We start from the raw sequence: 22,576 nt of genomic DNA on the forward strand, positions 1-22,576 counted from the left end.
CTAACCTTACACCTAAAGGAGCAGCAAATAAAGCCAAAAGTCAGAAGAAGGGAAATAATAAAGATTAGAGCAGAAATAAATGATATAGAATTTAAAAAAATAGAACAGATCAACGAAACTGAGTGCTGGTTTTTTTGAAAGAATAAACAAAATTGATAAACCCCAAGCCAGACTTCTCTAAAAGCAAACAGGTAAAATCACAAATGAAAGAGATAACAAATACAATTAGAAGACAATGCTTTGAAAAAACTATATGCCAACAAACTGGACGATCCAGATGAAATGGACAAATTCCTGGACACCCACACACTACCAAAACTCAAATAGGAAGAAACAGAAAATCTGAACAGATGCATAGCCAGCAAAGAAATTGAACTGCTTATCACAAATCTCCCAGCAAACAAGAGTCGTGGGCTAGAGGGCTTCCTAGGGGAATTCTACCAAACATCTAAACAAGAGTTAATACCTATTGTTCTCAAGGTATTCCAAAAACAGAAATGGAAGGAAAGCTTCCAAACTCATTGTATGAGGCCAGCATTACTTTGATTCCAAAACCAGACAAAGACCCCACCTAAAAAGGAGAACTGCAGGTCAATATCCCAGATAAACATGGATGCAAAAATTTTCAACAAGATACTAACAAATCAAATTCAACAGTACATCTAAAGAATTATTCACCATGGCCAAGTGGGATTCATTCCTGGGCTGCAGCGCTGGTTCAATATTTGCAAGTCAATCAACATGATACACTACATTAGAAGAAAGTATAAGAACCACATGACCCTGTCAATAGATGCAGAAAAAGCATTCGACAAAACACAGCATCCTTTCCTAATAAAACTGTTAAAAAAGTAGGGATAGAAAGAGCATACATTAACATCATAAAAGCCATATACGAAATGCCCACAGCTCATATCATCCTCAATGGGGAAAAACCAAGAGTTTTCCCCCTCATATCAGGAACACAACAGGATGTCCATTCTCCCTACTGTTGTTCAACATAGTGATGGAAGTCCTAGCCTCAGCAATCAGACAACACAAAGAAGTAAAAGGCATCCAAACTGGCAAAGAAGAAGTCACCCTTTCACTCTTCGCAGATGACATATACTCCACATGGAAAACCCAAAAGATTCCACCAAAAAACTGCTAGAGCTGATCCATGAATTCAGCAAGGCTGCAAGATATAAAATCAATGTACAGAAATTGGTTGTATTCCTATACACCAACAATGAAGCAACAGACAGATATCGAGGAATTGATCCCATTTACAATTGCACCCAAAACTGTAAAATACCTAGGAATAAACCTAACCAAAGAGGTAAAAGATCTGCATGCTGAAAACTATAGAAAACTTAAGAAAGAAATTGAAGAAGACATAAAGAAATGGAAAAACACTCCATGCTCATGGGTTCTAAGAACAAATATTGTTACAATGTCGATACTACCCAAAGCAATCTACATATTCAATTCAATCCCTATCAAAATAACACCAGCATTCTTCACAGAGCTAGAACAAATGATCCTAAAATTTGTATGGAACCAGAAAAGACCCCGAATAGCCAAAGCGGTCTTGAAAAAGAAAACCAAAGCAGGAGGCATCACAATCCCAGACCTCAAGCTCTACTACAGAGCTGTCATCATCAAGACAGTACGGTACTGGCACAAGAAGAGACACTCAGATCAATGGAACAGAATAGAGAACCCAGAAATGGACCCACAAACATACGGCCAACTAATCTTTGACAAAGCAGGACAGAATATCCCATGGAATAAAGACAGTCTCTTCAGCAAGTGGTGCTGGGAAAACTGGACAGCGACATGCAGAAGAACGAACCTGGACCGCTTTCTTACACCATCCACAAAAATAAACTCACAATGGATGAAAGACCTCCATGTAAGACAGGAAGCCATCAAAATCGAGGAGAAAGCCGGCAAAAACCTCACTGACAGAGAAACACAGGGAAACGGCTGTGTAAATTGGGGCTTTCACCGCTGTTATCACAATTCCCAGCAGACAGGTCTATGCGCACAAGGAAACCGCAGTCCTGAACATTCTCACCTCCGCAGGTAATCACTGTTGCACACGGCAGAGCTCATTCGCGTCTCTGTGTCCTTGTAAATGACTGTGTTCCTACGGCACTCACACTTCTGAAAATTAACATTGCGTAAGTATCTTCCAGCCATTAAAAGCTCTTGGTAAGATTCATTTTAAAACACTGAAAACTCTCCTCACATGAATGCATCAGCATATACATAACTATCTCCCTATTCTTGAGACGTTAGATCGAAATGGGTTTTTCTTAAGCACTTACTATGTGCACTATGAACACGGCTTGCCGTCAGTCCCGGGCTTGGGACTGCTGTGTGGACGGCGTGACGGTCCACGGAGGCACTGCCCTTACCGCCAGACAGCACTCCAGAAACACCCCCGCAAGGCGCTCAGCCGGACTGGTCAGGATCGCCTCCGTGGAATCTGCCACCACACCACAGCCTTTGGTAAAACCCCATTTCCAACGCCCTCTGCGGAGCCCCCAGATCAGACTCACTGAGCCCTCACTGGGACTGGTGTGTGTGAGCCTGAATACACAGCTTACCAGTCGTGGCTTCAGGGCCACATCCTGGGGACACGGGCCCCGAGCCCTGAGCCCCACTGTGGTTTATAACAGACTTGTTGTTTGTGTGAAACTGTTTATCGACTCACACATCACACGACTGACGCCCTGCAGCCACCTGGGTCGTCCCTTTCACCCCGTGGCTACCGTCAGCCACTCTCCCCGCCATAACCAGCGTCCCGCGCTCTGCGGTGCGTGTGGCTTCCACAAGCACAAGCATGGTACGGTCGGGGGGCCACAAAGCTGAGGCACCCACGACAGCGGTCCACGTGCACGAACACCTACCGCTGACCATCCCCAGCAGGACTTGCCTCGGGGACGCAGCGCGACAGTCACAGTCCCCCACCCAACGTGGCCAGAGGGACGAGGGAGGGGATGTGACAGCAAGACTGGCTGAGGTCGTCGCCAGGGTTCCTCGCTGGCTCCACGTGACGGGTGGACCTGGCAGTGTCCGGTGCCTCCACTCTTCTCTTCAGCCACCTCACCCAGTGCCCCCCAGCCTACCTCTGACAACCACCAATCTATGCACTGTGTCTGCGAGGGTTTCCTTCACTCGTTTTTATTTTTCAGGTTCCGCATGTAAGCGAAATCATACAGTAACTGTCTTTCTTTCTGTGCTTCCTCTCACTTAGCACGATGCCACCAAGGTCCATCCGTGTTGTCACAAGTGGCAGGACTTCCTTCTTCCCAAGGCCGTGTAATATGCCACTGCAGACACAGATGTAGGGCTTCCGTGTTTTCGTGAGCCGTGCACCCATCAACGACACTCAGGTTGATTCCTATCTTGGCTGCTGTCAATAACGAGCAATGAACGAGGGAATGCAGGTGTCTCTTCGAGACCGTGGTTTCGTGTCCTTTGGAAGCATTCCCCGAAGTGGGATTGCTGGTCATCCGGCACTTCTATTTCTCACGTTTTGAGGAACCTCCACGCTGCCCTCCAGCGTGGCTGCACCAGTCAGCATTCCCACCGACAGTGCTTGAGGGTTCCCTTTTCTCCGCGTCCTCGCCAACACCTGCTGTTTCTTGTGTCGTTGACTTTAGCCATTCGGACAGCTGTGAGGTGACATCATGGTCTTGATTTGATTTTCTTTTTTTTAATTTTTAAAAATCTTTATTATTTATTTTTGAGAGAGAGAGAGAGAGAGAGAGAGAGAGAGAGAGAGAGAGAAAGAAAGAGAGAATGAGCCAGGGAGGGTACAGACAGAGGGAGACACAGAATCCGAAGCAGGCTCCAGGCTCTGAGCTGTCAGCACAGAGCCAGACACGGGGCCCGAACCCACGAACCGCAAGATCATGACCTGAGCCGAAGTCGGACGCTCGGCTCACTGAGCCACCCAGGCGCCCCACTGATTTGCATTTTCTTGAGGATGTCTGACGCCGACCATCTTCTCGTGTGTGCTAGTCACCTGTATGTCTTCTGCAGAAAAATATCTATTCAGTTCGTCTACCCAATTTTTTTAAGTTTACTTACTTATTTTGAGAGTGAGAGAATCCCCAGCAGGCTCCACACTGTCAGTGCAGAGCCCGATGTGGAGCTCAAACTCACGAACCGTGAGACTGTCACCTGACGCGATCAAGAGTTGACGCTTAACCGACTGAGCCCGCCAGGCACCCCGCGTCCTCTCCACCTAAATCTTCATTGAAGTGTAAGGTTTCTTCTCTTGAGCTGTAGGTGTTCCTTATAAAGTTTGAATAATAGCCCCTTACGAGTCAAGTATCTTCTCCATTTTTGATGCCTTCATTTGCTGTGCAGAAGCTTTCTGTGTGATACAGCCCGCTTGTTTATTTTTGCTTTTGTTGCCTTTGCGTTTGGGGTCAATTTTTAAAAATCAGCACCAAGACCAGAATCAAGGCACTTAAACGCTATGATTTCTTCCAGGAGGTTTACGGTTAAGGGTCTTATGTTCAGTCTTTCATCTACTTTGACTTAATTCTTTTGTGTAAGAAATCGGTTCACTTTCATTTCATCCTTCTGCACGTTGCTGTCCAGCTTTCCCAACACCATTTCCTGAAGAGACTGTCCTTTCCCTGCTGTATATTCTTGGCTCTTCTGTAATAAAGTAATTGACCATATAATTGTGGATTTATTGCTGGGTTTTCTCTTCTGTCCCATCGGTCTATGTGTCTGTTTTTATACGAGGACGATACTGTTTTGATGATCACAGCTTTGTAAAAAAAACTTAAGTCAGGGAACATCATGCCTCCAGCTTTGTTCTTTTTCAAGATTTATCTGGTGTCTCTTAGTCTTTCTTGGCCTCATACAAATTTTAGGATCGTTTGTTCTACTTCTGTGAAAACTGCTATTGAATTTTGATAGGGACTGCATTGAATCTGTACATTGCTTTGGATAGTGTGGGCATTTTATTTAAAAGATTTTTAAAATAAATGTGTTATTTATTTTTGAGAGAGAGACAGCACGAGTAGGGAAGGGGTGAGAGAGAGGGACAGAGGATCCAAAGCGGCTCCAGCTCTGTGCTGACAGCAGAGAGCCCAGTGTGGGGCTCGAACCCACGAACCGCGCGATCATGACCGGAGCTAAAGCCAAGAGTCAGATGCTTAACCGACTGAGCCCCCAGGCACCCCTGATTCCAGTCCTCTTAGAGACTGAAATAATCGATGGCTCCTGAACTGTAAATTCAGTCTAATGAAACGTATTTTATTACTACTCTATTTGTGTTCATATTTACCTTCTTACTTTGGCTCCTTCATTGTCTTCTTTTCCTTTTTTCTTGGTGCATTTTTAATTATCTTTTGCAATTTGCTTTATTTCTCTTTTGGCCTTTAATTTTACTGGTGTTTTACTAATTTATGAAGTATTGTAACAGGAGAGGGACCTCAGCATGCTCACGGTCCAGTCCTACCTGAGCTCCGACTAACCTACGACAGCAGACAGTGACATCGGTGGTGTTACCACCTCAAGACAAACAACGTTGGTCTATACTCACCCGAGAGCCCAAGAACACCCAGGGAGCACGCTGGCTCTCGCTCGGGACAAAGGAGACCTTTTTGGACACGAAACCCTCTTAGAGCAGCCCGCTCCGAGGACAAGCATCAACACTAACCGGGTAAGGAGGGGCCAGCGGGTCTGCAGACGAGTGGGAGGTCCAGGGGGACAGAAGGAGGAATGAATTCTGCAATTTTCAGCCTAATAGATGCTGTCAGTGTGAATGAGACCTTCTCTGCTGTTATAAATATTCGGTAAGGACTTCTGGCAGAGAAGCAGCGAAAAGATGAAGTCAGTTCTAAACTATGTGGGGCAGCCCCCACTTCTGGATGAGAGCGTGTGGGAGCTAGAAGGAAAAGCCGGGAGCCGACCCCGTCTCACGGGGGAAGAGAGGTCACGTCGGGAAGGAGTAGTTACCAATTCAGTTCGGAATAAACACACAGAAAGGCTGCGACCTAGCCAAGGTAGCACGGGCGTCCCTCCGGCAGTGTGGACCGGAGGACGTGCAGCCTCCCCGCCTCCACAAGGAGAGGCGCGGACGCACCGGGTCGGAGGCACGAGCCATGAGAGCCGGGGACCAGCCCGCGGGTCCCCCCTCCCCGTTACAAGGCTGCTCTGAGCAAAGTCCACTTCCTGCTCGGTCGGGTCGGGTTCGGTCCCGGAGGACGGAAGCCATCCAACCATTCCGAGAGCGTCGCCACCGGAAACGGTCCACATCCCGCGAGTCTGAGGATGTTTCCGACCCGCTTCTGTCGATAAAGCAAAGTGCAGGGCAGGGTCTACTTTACCCCCCGATCCACAGGTCCTGTCAGTTCCAGCACCATCGAGAGGCTGTACTGGACACAGTCCCCTGTCGAGCGCAGAGAACGATCTCAGTGCCAAACAGGCTTCAGGAGAGAGAGCCCAGCCGCTAAGGGCGTGGAACCAGCTGGCCGCTGGATTATTGACGCGATTATTATTGTTTCCATCTGGAATACCAAGCAGGTGGCCTTTAAAATTTCTTACAGGATTTTGAGTCTGAATATCTTTTAAAAAATAATGTATTAAAACTCTTTTTTGACTCTCTGGGATTCAGATTCTCTGAAATGCATTGTTCTTGAAGGTGACCTAACCAAATGATTACAGAGCATTCCTACGCTCTGCCTTTCTCTTTCTCCCCTTCGTGATGAGGGTAACGATGACGGCTGAGGGTACGCGTTCACAGGAGTGGGCTGGTCGCCGGCCCCACGCCGAGCCTGAGAGCACGGAGGCCCGAGGCCGTGGGAGGAGGTGCCGGGGGACCTCGGGTGGGGCCTCCCACCCCCCCGTCTGTTCCGTTCTCCAGTGCGCACCACATCTCCGGCAGACTGGGTCACCTATCCTGAGGGGACTTCTGGGGATGCGTCCTGCTCTGTGCACACCCTCTCATTCAAGAAGAATCGCATTAACATGATCCTGGATGACGTTTTCTCAAAAAAAAACAACACTCAGCACACGATTCAACTAGGATACTGTATAAAGCCGAGACAAATAACGAAATAAAAATCTTAAGAGATCTCCTAGAAGACAGTCCGATGAGAAGCCCAAGGGAAGGCAAGAAGGGACAAGAAGTAAGGCCTGTAAGGGACAGGAGGTGACGCTGGGGCACAAACGCAATCTGAGCTCGGGGTGGGGGCCGGAGGGGCGGGGAGGTGCCGTGTGTGTAGATGAAGGCTGGTGTCAAAGACCATGGAGAGGGCTGTATCAGTGACCACACCGGAGGCTGCCCAGGAACACAGCCGGACCCGCAGCCACGTGGAGAGAAAACTTCCCCGTGTCCGCAGTGGAGACCAGAGACGCTGGAAGTACATTCAAGTGTAGACAAAATAACCCGTTTTAAAATAACCTGAAATAGATTTTGGTACCAACAGGCCTTAAGTTCTAGTGAGAGTCCTTGAGCAGAGAGGAGATCCATCCTGCAAGGAGGCCGGATGCAGAAGTCGTGGGGAGAACAAGAGGCTGTAACATTTCGGAATGCAGGAGCCCCAAAAGTTGTGACTTTCCGTGCAGTTAAAAGCGGCTTCTAAACACAAAGCCACAGCAGGTGGTAAATCAGGAAACAACTCGGGCTCAGGGGTCACAAGGTCCTAGCACCTTCCAGCAGGACCTAAACACGCTGTCTTTCTATCGTGTAGGCAAAGTATACATTTGCCAAAATTTCAAGGGCCACCTTCAAATAAATGTAAATGGAGTACACACATTTGAGACACGCAGAGGAGAATTTTAGAAGGAAGACACGTGAAAAATTTAATCCGAATAATTTAAATATCAAGAAGAAAAGGGGCACAGTGAAGGGGGGGACCAATAAAAATTCAAAGTCCGCGATCAAAACCAAACTCGAGCACACATCGGTCATCACCACACACTCCAACGGGGGCGCAGCCTGTCAGGCTCGGTGGTAAGAAAGAAGGAAGCACATGGGGCGCCTGGGTGGCGCAGTCGGTTAAGCGTCCGACTTCAGCCAGGTCACGATCTCGCGGTCCGGGAGTTCGAGCCCCGCGTCGGGCTCTGGGCTGATGGCTCGGAGCCTGGAGCCTGTTTCCGATTCTGTGTCTCCCTCTCTCTCTGCCCCTCCCCCGTTCATGCTCTGTCTCTCTCTGTCCCAAAAAAAATAAATAAATGTTGGAAAAAAAAAATTAAAAAAAAAAAAAAAAAAAAGAAAGAAGGAAGCACAAAAATGCAAACGAAATCAAAGGGACAAGGTAACAAAAATGAGTAGGAACCAGCAGCGTGCGGATCCGGGAGCCAAAGTCGTTCTTTGCTAAGAGCAGTAAAATGAAGGATCCTCGGCTGAGTCGATCAAAAAAGAAAAAATTAACCCTATTGGAAAGTATTGGAGATCTGAGACCCTTTCACCAGCAGGAAAAATGACTTCCCCTGTAGTCACACACTTTCACACACTTTCAATAAACACCCCAAGACTTCTGCAGAATCTGATCGGAGGCTTTTAAAATTCTCACGAAGAAACAAAGGGAAAGAGAAGACGGAAAAAATAAAGTGAACCAGGAGGTGAGGAGACCTGGGCCCGCGGTGGCAAACGTGTTGCCGTAGGTCCACAGCGGTAAGTGTGATTCCGGCCTTGACACCGTTGGAGAGCACACGTAAACCACGGCAGGACACGCGGTCGAGGGCCCAGGTGGCACACAATCCCCGAGGAACCGGTCACGACACGTGCTTGCCCAGGACAATAAATCTGATCCCGACTTTTCACATGTTTTACAGAAATAAGTGTCACATGCCTGGGAGACCTAACACAGAGAGCAAACGAACACTGAGAAGGAAACACAAGCAGATATATTTACGAGCATGGGGTAAGGAAGGTTCTCCTGAACCAGATGCTAAATCCACACAGGAAAGCACGGACGAGGGGCGCTTGGGTCGCTCAGTCGGTTAAGCGCCTGACTTCGGCCAGGTCATGATCTCACGGTTCGTGGGTTCCAGCCCCGCGTCGGGCTCTGTGCTGACAGTGTGGAGCCTGCTTGGGATCCTCTCTCTCCCTCTCTCTCTGCCCCTCACCCACTCTCTCTCTCTCTCAAAATAAATAAACATTTTTTTAACGTGAAAATGAAAAACGGTATTTCAAGAACGTTACTGTCTGAATCTGGACTTTTCCCTCAGGCTGTCCCTGCACGTCCCGCAGCTGGTCCTTTTACGAGCGAGAGAGGGTCTGATTTCCAGTAACAGGTTTTCAGACTGCTTACGGGATTCCGATCCCCATCCGCTAACGCCGGTGGAGAGGAGCCCACACGCTGGAAGGGGGCCGAGGCAGGCCCGCTGCACAGGGTCTGGGTCTCTGCGGGAGGGGTTTCGGGGGCCAGGGGCCCCCCGCTCTGGCTCAGCTGGGGTTTTCGGGGGGGCAGGCATCTGGGGGGGAGGAAAACGTCCCGCTGGCACACGGCACACGGGAGCCCGGCAGAGGTGGTGGGAGCAGGGCTGAATCCCACCTCGGAGCCAACTGCACCTGCCCGCTCGCTGGGCCGTGGGGGCCACGGCCACCACGGCCACCAGGTCCTACATCGTGGTGCCGAGCCATCCCTTGTGGGACCAGACGCCAACCAACGGGTCCTCCATCGTGCCCCACGTCCTCCTAGCTGAACCTGCCACCTCGAGTGGTGTTTTAATTCTGGGGCGCGTGTGGGGACATACATCCCGCTCGGTTAAAGTACGAGAAGCCGTGCTTACTGTGCTGCTGGGGTTGCTGTTCAGATGCAGTCCACTGTCAAACAGAGGGGACGAGGCCCCGCTGCTGTGGTCGCCGGCTGGCCCCGGGGACCCTGCAGGCAAGCAGAGACGGTCACTCAGACGTGGCAAGGGCAGCGGTCCCCAGGTAGAGCGCCTCCCTTCTCCCGAGGCACCGGGAAGTCCCCCAGGACGCCGGCCATCACGCGGAGCCACCACGTCCGCCCTCCGTCCCCTGCTGTCCTGGGGCCACCTCACACCCGTCTGGCCTCAACCAGAAATGGGGCAGAAGGCAGAAGGAGGGAAGATGGCCCACCTCACGGGAAAAGGTGCCACCGGGGTCCAGAATCCGCACCCACACGGCACCGGGAGACCGTCATCCCTGGTCCCTGGGGACGTCCCACACCTGCACTTTCTACCACCAGGATCACATCAGAACCTTCTACACGCTATTCCTGACTTTCTGTTCTAAATTTCCAAGCTGCTTATTTGTTTGACATTCTCTGATTTCCTTGGCATTGCCAACTGCATTAGTGGACAACACAGAGATAAATCAGATAAGTTTGTGGACAGTGGGTCTGAAAACAAAAAGCCCGTGTCTGGGTAGGAAGCAGAGGTCTGGGGCCAGGAGCCATTCCGAGCTACAGTTTCCTCTTCCGAAAGCAGAGACGGGGCTGAGTGACCTCCACCCCTGTCCTTCTGAAAGGAGGTGCCCTGGGCACCCCCAGCAGCCGATTGTTGGGCAGTAAATCACATTAGGGAGAGACACCAAACTGCAGGGTAAAGTTGAAGCTGACCTACAGATCGGTTTTGCTTGAGAAAAACCGAGACATCACATTAAATCTCAGAATTCATAAGGGCGCCTGGGTGGCTCAGTCGGTTAAGCGTCCGACTTCAGCTCAGGTCACGATCTCGCGGTTTGTGAGTTCGGGCCCCGCGTCGGGCTCTGTGCTGACGGCTCGGAGCCTGGAGCCTGCTTTGGATTCTGTGTTTCTCTCTCTCTGCTCCTCCCCTGGTCACGCTCTGTCTCTCTCTCAAAAATAAACATTAAAGAAAAATTAAAAAAAAAAAACAAACAGATTTCTGACTTTCCTGGAAAAGAGAAACATCTGAGGCTCCCAACAATAAATCGCTGTCCCCTAGCCTCCTCACCACGCAGGGCCCAAACCCACCAGCCACCGGCATCAGGGCCCCCGCCGTGCGGGTCAGTCGCATGAGGTGGCCACGCAGGGACAGAGATGAGCCTGTGTTGGTCACCCCGTCATCAACATCCTTATGATTTCTCGGGAACTGAACCAAGTGCCTCGTAAATGTGGTTTCCCTCGCTGCTTCAAAACACGTGCCTCTGCTGGGCGTGTTTACTACAAGCGTCATTTTGCAGAGGAAGAAACTGGAGGGGTTCTGTCCGTCACCCACTGACCGCAGTCCTCTCGGGACCGAGGGCTCACACCCGGAGCACCTGGTTCCGGTAAAGGGGAACACGCCCCACCTCCAGGCCTCCGGGGCCACACGACCAGAGCTTGTGATCAGCTCCACAAAATTCACGCCAACGGTGAACTTTCAAGGGGAAGGAGAAAGCTTTCCTGCTGTTTCCGATGTCTGAGAATAGCTTCGCAGAGAAAGCTAGATTCGCCGACAACCGGATCCCAAATATTTTTGGCCACAATAGGAGCATGAGCAGCTCCCGTGTGACTCACAGGTTCAGTCTGTTAATTCTTGTGGTGGAGCCACACGGAGAAGGACACCTGCCCACGTAAGTCCACCGGCCACGAGAACCAGGCATCTAGGCTTTACCCTGAGGAGCCCCCTACGGACGGACCCCTGAGCCGATCCAGGGTCCTGGCGTGTGACCGTCTGGGTGCTGAGGACGGCGCGGCCGATCTGCCACAGACACCGGCCGCCAGCCATCACCGCGTGATGTGGCGTGCCCCCTCCCCCACCCGCTGCAGGAAAGGAGCCGGAAGCCCCAAACAGTGGAGACGCCTGGTGCTCGGTCGACTTCCTAAGATTAAACTGAAGGTCAGGTGACGTCACGTACGCAGTCATTCCGAAGTCACCAGCCCTCTCACTGTGGACGGGCTCGCGGGGCTCTGCAGCCGACTATTGCCACCCCTGCCTGCCGCTGCGGGACTCCTGGGCCACCAGCCACCACGCCCCCACCCCCCGCACCCTTCCCCCGTCTCTACAGAACCGACGAGGACCTGGATTCCCCACTGAACACCACGTTCCTGCACGCGCCGTGCGCAGCCCCAAGGACTCGGGAAATGCGCGCTGTTCTGGGCTCCGAAGACGGCGCTCCAGCGCACCCCTCCTTCCCTGGACCAGCCCCTGCGAACCCGCTGCCCTGGGGCCGTCTCCGCCTGGGTGCTCCGCTAGGCCACGGTGACACAACGCCGCCCTTGCTCCCTGCACCTCTGAGCTCCCCGCGCCCCAGGACAGTGCTGCGGCCAGAGGACAGGCGACTGCTGGTCCCAGAGGGCGAAATAAAGGATGCGGAGCGAACGGGAACGTGAGTAGGTCACCCTGCCAGTCATCCTACTGACTTCGGATACACGGGTATGTTTTCGTCTACAGCATCCCAGAAGGGAAATCCGAACTGTTGTGATACAATTTTGGTTACCACCAGTAAAGCCCATTATTTACAGGACGATCAGTTGTTGTCAATAATTGCTAATGATAAAAATAAACTTGGTGTCACAATTCAACATTAGAAAATATACAACAGGAGCACTTGGGGGCTCAGTCGGTGGGGCATCTGACCTCGGCTCAGGTCACGATCTCACCATTCGTGGGCTCAAGCCCCGCATCAGGCTCTGTGCCGACAGCTCGGAGCCGGGAGCCTGGAGCCTGCTTGGGATTCTGTGTCTCCCTCCCTCTCTGCCCCTCCCCCTGCTCGTGCTCTGTCTCTCTCAAAAATAAATATAAAGAAAATTTAAAAAAATAAAATATACAACAAAAAGCTTACAAGAAATATTTATAGAAACTTCTAGCCTACAAAACGAGCTCTCACCTAGGAAATTACACTGGCCTCCCTCATGCAGGGTGGGTGGGGTTTAATGAGGGGGTGGCTGCCGAGAAGGTCCCCCGGGGTCATGCACAGAGAGACCGAAGGACACAGCAATCCCATGCAGCTAACACCCCAGAGAAGGAACACATGTCCACACAAAACCCACGTATGAAGGCTCATGTCCGTATTACTCACAGCGGCTCCAAGGCGGGAAACAAACCACCCGCCGCTCCCCCCGCCCCCTGTCCGCTGATGAAGCAGGGATCACAATGTGGGACCTCATAGAACACAACAGAACAGGGGGGCTGACACCTGCTACAGCCTCTGCCAGCCTGGAAAACAAGAGCTCAAGTGAGGGACGCAGACGCAGAGGCCACACCGTGTGCGGATTCACCTTCACAGGGAGTGTGGAGCAGGAGAGCCCAGACACAGGAGGGGGGCCCGTGGGGCCGGGCCAGGGGCTGTGGTCTCTCTGGGGTGACGGGACGGCTCTGGGACTGGACACCGAGGGCTGCACGGCACGCGGAAAACACTACAAACCGCTCAAGTGAACGAGCACTTGAAATGGTGGATCTTGGGGGCACGTGGGGGGCTCAGTCCATTGAGCATCTGACTTCAGCTCAGGTCATGATCTCTTGGTTCCTGAGTTCAAGCCCCACATCGGGCTCAGGGCTACAGCACAGAACCCTCTCCAGATCCTCTGTCCCTCTCTCTCTGCCCCTCTCCTGCTTGCATTCTCTTGAAAATAAAACGTTAAAAAAATAAAAAGATAAACAGTGGAAGTTGTGTTATGTGACTTCTATCTTAAAAAAACACGAAGAGTCTGAATTTATGCAAGAAAAAAAAAAAGAGAGAGAGAGAGACTGCTGACTCCTGTCACCGGCCGTTCATCTTCTCTCCAGTGTGGCGGTCAGGTGTCGAAAGCGGGCGCTGTCCTCACGGGCCTGGTGTCCTTGCACCACCGCCAGTCGCTGCTGTAGTGCACGGCGGGCTTCCATCGATGACCCGGTGCAGGGGTGAGGGTGGCGCAGGCAAGAGCGAGTTGCCGTCCTGCTGCGGCCTCACCAGAGGAACCTGCCTGAATTTACGGAGGGATTATGGTGTTTTGGAATAGTAAGGTTTTAACTTTTGAAGATTATACAAAACCAAATAAAGAACAGACGTTTACTGACTCAAGAGAGGGTTCAACATCCTTGCCACGTGGGAAGGCTGGCAGGCAGATCGCATGGGGCTTGTTGCCAGGCGACCGTTGGCTGGCCCCCCACACTGGGCCGTGAGCACCCTTACGAGGGTGCTGACGTGCGTGCTGAGCCCACCACGAGGGCCAGCGGGACTCAGCCAGGCTGTGCCAGGACATCGGCAGCAAAGCCGGGCAAGTGATGAGGCTGCTGGCTACGCGCAGCTCTGTCGCATCTCTCAACAAAACGTCTCCAGCACCCCGGCTGATGGTCAGAGCTCCCCGTCGGTGCCTCGGCCAGGTGGACGTGGCCACCCCAGGCCTGTGGTGGCTCTGGGGACAGGCTCCCTGTTGACTCCTCTGGGCACTCCCCCCCCCCCCCCCACCGGTTTCAAGATGCTGCTGGGGTTGCCTGGATTCTGCTGCTTCCGTAGCGTTATCGAAAGCAGTCTGGAGACCCTGGCCGCCCCCTCTGCCAGGAGGTCACCTCACCTGGAAGAAGGCAGACGGAGCCCTAACACGAACGTCCTCGGTGTCTACGCGCCAGATCCTGCCCGCCACCCCATTCCTCCTGCTGCAACGTTACAGGATCAGCTCTCTATCTGCACGGGAATATGCCTACAGGACAGATATGCAGGCCGACCGACAGGGTGGACACACGGCCCGCCTGGTGGCACAGTGCTGTCAATCGACCACCTTCCACGAACACGATGCCACATATGTGACACCCAAGTGCACGTCCAACACTTGCTAGCTTTACGTTCTGCTGGAAAGAACCCCCGTGAAACCCTGGTACCATGTGCTCACAATCTGAAACGGAAGCCCAGAGTGGCCAGAAGCGACTAAGCTCTTTGCACAAGAGCCGCTCACTCTGTGTGCGATTCAGAAGAAACACGACGGACCCTTCTCCAGCCCCCCTGCTGTGGGGGGACACGAAGTCCACAGGCCACCCCAGCCTCTCCATTTCCACCTGCCACCCTAAATCCCTTATCTCACCCGAACCTCACGTCTGTTATGAACTGAACGTTTGTGTCCTCCAAATTCCTCTGCTGAATTTGGAATTCAACCGAGCCCCTGACAGGAGGTTGTTGGGGCACCTGAGGCAGGTGATGGGTGACCTTCCAAAAGGCCCCAGGGTCTCCCTGGCTCCTGCCACACGCGAGGACACAGAGAGGAGAGGCGTCTATGAACCAGGTCCTCCCAAGACGTCCCGCCTCCAGAAGCCAGAGCAAGAAGCATCTGCTGTCCCGGCCGCCACTGTGCTTTGTTACTGTGACCGAGTGGACCAGCCCCCCTGTCTTCTCCTCCAAACTGCTGGAGGTGCCCACGGATGTGCCCCCTGAGCCCAAAGACCCAGAGCAGCTGGCCGCAGGCAGGAGGTAGTGGCGTCCCCTCTTCGGGCCAGAGGCGCCTGCCTCCCCCACGGACAGCGCCCCCTGCGACCGGCGTCCCCCTCCTTCCCCGCAACGGACAGTCTGTCCCGGGAGTAGCGCCCCGCTGGCTCCTGGGACCTGCACACGGGCTGCCCCGAGCCGCTCCCCTCACAGGTGCACGTGCACGTCTGCCCAGACCCCACGGGACACGACGCAGTGCTGTGCGTGGTGCTTATTTTTCCAAAGACTGGTCTGATGGTCACCATTCCCACTTCCTGCTGCTCGGGGCGCGCTCCCTTGCGTCCACAGCCCCGCAGCCTCTCCTCTTGACCCTGGAGCCCTCTGCGAACTGCGAGGAGCTGGGCTCCTAAGAACGTAGACCCCGAGGGATCTTACCGACGGAGGAATATCAACTTTCCCGAGAAAGGCGAATAGTGGCCTGGTTACCCCAGTGCGGTCTGACAGGAAAATGGATTCTGAAACTGACTTGCTCAGGTTCTCAGGGAGAGAAAGTAAGAAGTCGACTGAGTCCAATGACTTTCTGTCAAACGTGGGCCCTCCTGCAAGACGGATTTCCACCACGGACGCGCCCAGAGGACTGCGCCGGCCCCCCAACCACAGGCTTCTGCGGTTGGGGGGAGAAGAGGGAGAGAAAACGCGGAGAACGTGGCCAGCCCAGGGCGGGCGCTGGTCCTCCACAGGACGACACGGAGGGTGGGACCCACCCCCGTCCTCGGGACGCCTGCCCTGCCAGAGCTGGACCTCGAGGGGCCACCAGCAGAGTCACAGCCCCTGCGGGCACGATGGTACCTAACGCCCCCTCTGGCTGAGAGGACCGCACCTCCACCCCCACTGAACCATTCTGCACCTGTTGTAAAAATGTGGTGGCGGCAGAGTCCGTAAGGGGCATGGTGACTACTCTGACGAAAACGTCTGTATGGACGGGCGACCCATCGCTTCCAAACTGGGTCACAGCCGTGTACGGGAGACGAACACGGGGCAGGCACTTCACAGTATGCACTTACTACTGTCTTCTCTCTCTCGGGGGATCTCCCAAGTCTACACAGGTACTTCAGGTACAACCTTAGTTCCCGTACACGTGCCGGTGCACATGCAGGAAGCGTGATCAGCGAGCCCACCCGCAGAAGTCAACTGATCCGCACGCGGTAGTCGGACGCCTCCACTAAGAGGCTGCGGACGTGGAAACGCAGGGTGTCTATCAGTGCCCCTGCTGCCTCCGAACCCGCGCTGGGGACCTGGCGTATGCCTGTCAGTGCCGTGTCCTGTGCAGACACGGCGAGGCGCGGGAGGACAGTGCCCCGACGGTCTGCCGCCCTTACCTAATGGGAGCTTCAGAAATGCCGGCGCCTCCCTGAGATAGTCAACAGTGATGGCCACCTCGTCACCAGCGTTTCTCAAAAGATGCACCTGTCAACACGACAAAAAATAACTACTTTACCACCAGGAGAGGATCAAACACAGAATTAAAACAAGAGTCCTATGCACCTGGCCTGCTTCCCGAGAATTCCACGCTGGTGATTTCCTGAGACACTGAGGGCCTGTGGGCCCCTGGAGGTCTGAGCTCGGGTCTACATGGAGGCTGTGCACACCAGCAGGGACAAGCTGTCTACACGGGTGCTTTTGCACACCATCAGGGGCGAGCCGTCTACACAGATGCTCATGCATGCTTCCTGCATTCCGTCTACACGGACACTCGTGCACACCATCAGGGGCGAGCCGTCTACACGGACGCTCGTGCACACCAGCAGGGGCGAGCTGTCTACACGGACACTCGTGCACACCAGCAGGGGCAAGCCTGCATTCAACCAGACCGGGCTCCCCGCCCACCACACGGGCCGTCTCCCCGAAGGTCGAGTCAGGTGAGGACTCAATGTATTGGCAGAAAGACTCAAGCATCAGACGCCGGCAAAATGCACACCGCCACGCAGCTGAGACACGGCTGACCACCAGCCCCGCTCCAGGTCTGAAGCACAATTCTGGAGGGAGGAGCGGGCACCTCTCCCTGTGCCAACGCATCCCCACCACGGGGCTCTGCTTCCACCCACGTCCGGTCAGCTTCCCGTGCTCAGAGCACTCACTGGTGTTGAGGCAGACGTGACGTGGCTGCTCCAGAGCCTGGGATCACGCGGGCACACGGCTGGGGCACTCCAGGTCGGGCCCAATCAGGGCCGGTGGTCAGCCGTCGGGCCGGTGGTCAGCCGTCTGGCCGGCGTGGGGACCCTACGGGCTCGCACTCGGCTCTGTCACCCCCAAGTCCAGAGCCCTCAGACACCTGCTGTCGTCCCCTGCACAGCCCTGAGAGCCACACAAAAGCCCTTGTCCGCCGTGACAACGACCACCGGGCACCAGCACCTCCACCCCAGTGGACCTGGGACCACGCCTGCCGGTGGCCTGCGTCACCTCAACCTTGACCTCACACCCAGGCCCTGAATTCCCCCTAAATACTCCAGGCTGCAGACTCACCTCTGCAGCGTCCCTCCCACACCTTCCATGTCCTCCCTCATTCCCCGTGGCCATGCATTGATGGCCTCCCGCCTCACGCGGGCCACACTGACCCTCTAAGGATTAAACCACGTGGTCCTGTGGCTTTGCCTCTGCTCACACTTGGTCAAGGTGGGTGGACACCAAGCCATCCCTTCCATAGCCGCCTCGTCGGACCTGCTCTCCGGACAGGTGCACACGGGACATGTCCACTGCCAGGGACGAGGTCCAAACCCGCCTCCAAACACAGCGTAGGACCAAACCGCTTGGGAGCTCATGGTAGGGGTCAGAGCCCCCAGACCAGGAGGGGGGCCTGGGAGCACCTAGCACCGGCCTCTGCTCGCGGACAGGCCTCAGCAGGCCCTGATGCGTCCGTGGTAACCTCGCCACTACGTTCTCTCCGTCTGACCCGAGAGACCACCACCGGCCACCCGGCCCTAAGCAGCGGCTCCTCCACGGACGCAGGTGGGGTCGCAGACACTCCACCGCATCCGAGGAAGAGCACCGAGGCCCCCGAGACGTCCTGAGCTCGTGTGGCTTTAAACTTCAAAGAGCGAGCGTCCCCTGGACGGAACAGCCCCAGATCTGTGCACGCAGGTGGCCACCTTCAGCGGCCTCTCCAGACTCTTCTTGAAGGAGACGCGCACACCCCACCTACGTAAACACCTGCAGCAGTCACAGATGGAATACCACGCACGAGGCTTTCTGGACATGACACGCGTCGAAGCGTTAACGTCTCCTACCTGTTTAGCGGAGGCTGATTAACCCCAAAGAACCCGCTGCACCTTTTCGTGAGTCTGCCCTTGTGTGTGGTTCACGAGGCCCCTCAAGAGACACCACTTGGGACAGGTTGATTTTGTCTGCGGGACAGTGAGGCGTGCGGCAAGCGGCCTGAAGGAATTCGACACTTTTACTGGCACACGGGGCCCCCTCCCCCCCTCTGCCCACCGCGATGCTCTGGACGCCCACGTGGGGGCCACGAAGGCTCCGCTTCATTGTGCGTCTTCCCCAATTTGGTGCAAGGTTTGTGTGCGTGTTCAGAAATGTCTGCGAACAGGGGCGTCTAGGGGCCTCAGTCGGTTAACTTCGGTTCAGATCGTGATCTCGCGGTTCGTGAGTTCGAGCCCCACATCCGGCTCACTGCTGTCAGCCTGTCAGCCCCAAGCCTGCTTCAAGTTCTCTGTTCCCCCCTCTCTGCCCCTCCCCTGCTTGCGCTCGCCCAACAATAAAAAAACTGTCTGGGACACTCGTCATTAATGCCTCCACACTCACCAAAGGGCTCCAAGACCATCTCTCCCCTCAAGACATCACCGGAAGACTGACAGGTGCAGGGGCAGACACCTGACTGCAGCCTTGAGGTCGGACGGCTCCTTGCCACCCTGAGCGACACACAACTGCCTTGTGCATCTAACCAGAGTCTCCTCTCCTCCTGCGTCACTGACCCTGAGGCACATCGGTCCCACCCCCACAGGGCAGCTGGGGGCTGCAGACTCCAGCTTCTGATTCCCACCTGTGCCCTCAGCTTCCTGCAGCCACGTCAGGGACCTTTCCTTTTAAGGAAAGATTCAACTTCTGCGTGAATTTTCCCAAGCTTTTTAATTTTTTAACTTTTTATTTTTTGAGGGCGAGAACATGTGAGCAGGAGAGGGGCAGAGAGAGAGAGAAAGAATATCCCAAACAGGCTCCAGGCTCCGTGGTGCCTGTACAGAGCCTGACTCGGGGTTCCGACCCACAAACCATGAGATCATGACCTGAGCCTAAGTTAAGATTCGGATGCTCAACCGACTGGTCCCCCCAGGCACCCCGAATTTTCCCGAGCGTTTAACAAAAGCCACTCAAGCCATTCAAACCCCCGGGGTCTTAGCGCGTTGGTGGGGAGCTTCCACAACAGAAGTTTATCTGCCGGGGTCAGAGGCCAGAGCCTAAGGTCAGGGGCCAGCGGGGCTGGACACCCGTGAGGCTCCTCCCCAGCCACGGACGGTGTGAACGGTGAGCGGCGTGAGCTCAAGCGTCTCTCCTGGTAGGGACACTGATCCCACCCCGGGACCCGCCCATGACCTGACTGAACCCCCATCACCTCCACGGGCCCACCTGCTAAGGGCACCCAGGGGCCAGAGGCACCGCATGGGAACGTGGGCACAAACCCTCCCTCCGCCCACACCAGAGGCTGGAAAGTGGCGCAGGGCAGGTGAGCTGAGGCATCAGCGCGAATTATCCGCCGCGTCTCGCACACTCGCCTCCATGCACGAGGCCCGTAGCGCAGAGAAAACCAGTCCCTGTGCGCGCGGGGCTGGGGCGCGCGCGGGGCTGGGGCGCGCGCGGGGCTGGGGCGCGCGCGGGGCTGGGGCGCGCGCGGGGCTGGGGCGCGCGCGGGGCTGGGGCGCGCGCGGGGCTGGGGCGCGCGCGGGGCTGGGGCGCGCGCGGGGCTGGGGCGCGCGCGGGGCTGGGGCGCGCGCGGGGCTGGGGCGCGCGCGCATGCTCACAGGCTCCAGCCCAGCCTGGCCCTCCCCGGGCCTCCTCTGCTCCCTGAGGTCCCGTCGCCTGGCCGGCCGCACTCACAGGGTCCTATGCCTGACCTTGCCGAGCTCCCGGGGTGTCTGCACCACATGTGTCCTCCACACACATGGGTACCTGCCGCTCCGGGTGGCCCCCATGTGACGCCTCACACCCTCTTCGCGCAGCTCCGATTCCCGGACCCGTCACTGCACCCCTTGACCCTCACCCTCTGGCATCACGGCCACCGCTGACCATCGGTCCCGTGGCGCAGGCGGCACCGCGTGGCCGGAGGGACACAAGTGGCCGATCAGCCTCGTGCCATCCTCATGACCTCATTCGGGGGGGGGGGGGGCGGGGGTCTGAGCGCATGAGGCTGCGTCCTCATCCCCGCTGAGGGGACGTTCCTCCTCGTCTCCTCTCGGCTGAACCCCGAGGTCACCTCCTCTCCCTGAGGTCAGTCAGCTGCAGGTCACCACCCCCCCCCCCCCCGCTCTGGGCGTGCATCAGCCCAGGGATCCCCCACCTCGGAGGCTGCACCTGCGCCTGGTGAGCGGCCCTGGAGCAGGAACAGCCCACGGCGCCTCCACCCCTCCCCCCCTTAGCGCCTCGTCCCCAAGGGCAGAAAACGCTGGCAAACACTGTCGGCCCCCAGGCAGGCTACCCTCGCTGACTCCCCTGAGGCGGCCTCTGCCCGCCAAGCTCTACGGCCGTCCTCCTCCGTGCCTCCAGGGACGTCTCAGATGCCCTGCCCAGGCGATGACGTCACACTGTCCACTCGCCTCCAGGATGCCACGCCATCCCCCCCACGCCCCCGCCGGGATTTCTTTCCTGAATTCCCAATGTGGGAGATTTAAGGGGCTGCCCCTGGGCCCTCCCTCCGCATGTGTAACTGTCACTCTGAGCCATGAGATAACTATTCGTGTGTATTCCATATTTATATTCCTAATATTTTCCTTACAACTCAAAGTAACAGACTCTGCTAATGTATCATTCAAACAGAGATAATCCATTTTTTATTAAATTTTTTTAATGTTTATTTTTGAGAGACAGAGCACGGGTGGGGGAGGGGCAGAGAGAGCATGAGATACAGAATCCGAAGCAGGCTCCAGGCCCCGAGCTGTCAGCACAGAGCCCCACGCAGGGCTCGAACTCATGGAGTGTGAGATCGTGACCTGAGTTGAAGTCGGACGCTCAACCGAGTGAGCCACCCAGGCACCCCTCCTTTATATATATTTTTGACGATAATCGTATAGCAATATGTCACAGTTTGTTAATAGCTTTATGCGTCCACTTGTGTAGGCTACAGTACCCAGCTACCTAGGTGTTGCTGTAAAGGTATTTCGTGGATGTGACTGATGTCTGCAGTCAGGGACTTTGAGTAGAGCTGGTCACCCTCCATACTGCAGGTGGGCCTCATCTAATTAGTTGAAGGCTCTAAGATAAAATTTGAGGATTCTCTGAGGAAGAAAACATTTCTATTAGCGGAAGCCACCAATTCTGCCTGAGAGCTTCAAGCCTCAAGCTCTGACCTCCAGAGTTCCCTCCTTCTCTGTCTCTCCCCGTCTCTGTGTGTCGGTCTCTCTCTCTCTCTCTCTCTCTCTCTCTCACACACACACACACACACACACACACACACACACACAGAAATCCAGTATCTCCCTCGATGGCTCTGTTTCTCTACTAGAACCCCAAAACATCACCCACCATTAAAACAATCCTCGAAATAATAGTCGGTGGTACATAATTTGGCAAGAGCAAAGTGTGGCTTGAGGTAATCGATTGGGGGCCTGATGGGTTTGTGTGTAAGATCAGGGAGGTTTGAGCAAAACCTTTCCTTCCTTCTGAGTTAGAACATGCTAGATCGTGTCCCGAGATGACAGCAGAAAGTATGTGTCATCCTCTGTCACTCTGAAGACGCCAGCCTCCGAAAGGACACGTGGGGATTCCCTCCACCACTTTCACACCCCAGAAAACCAGCCACACTGGCAAACACACGGAACCCCAGTTGCAATCCCCACTGCCGTCCAGGTGCGCTCTGCTCCGTGGCAAGTGACGCCCTCCGCCGGCACAGCGACCTTCCCTCGTCTGTTGGCAGAAACAGCCTGCTTTCGGAGGGCAGCACCGGGGCCATGCCAGCGACCTGTCAGTCTCTGCTCCACAGGACCCGGGGCCTCTCAGGGGGCATCATGGTCTGCTACGTGGGGACACCATGCTTATCCAACTTGGGGGAAACGAGGCAGCACCCTGGAGGACCTGGTGATGTGAGGG

The 22,576-nt window shown here is 54.9% G+C and overlaps 1 protein-coding gene across 1 annotated transcript in view; it reads right to left on the reverse strand.

The window, feature by feature from the left end:
* Window positions 1-22,576, reverse strand: part of SNTG2 (syntrophin gamma 2) — a 138,313-nt gene that overhangs the window by 83,081 nt on the left and 32,656 nt on the right. The window contains exons 6-7 of the mRNA XM_043604659.1: window positions 16,651-16,738; window positions 9,757-9,848 (exon numbers count right to left, since the gene is read on the reverse strand). Coding sequence (XP_043460594.1) covers window positions 9,757-9,848; window positions 16,651-16,738 — 180 coding nt within the window. The remainder of the gene's footprint in view (window positions 1-9,756; window positions 9,849-16,650; window positions 16,739-22,576) is intronic.

Source organism: Prionailurus bengalensis, chromosome A3, assembly GCF_016509475.1.
Source record: "Prionailurus bengalensis isolate Pbe53 chromosome A3, Fcat_Pben_1.1_paternal_pri, whole genome shotgun sequence".
NCBI lineage: Eukaryota > Metazoa > Chordata > Mammalia > Carnivora > Felidae > Prionailurus > Prionailurus bengalensis.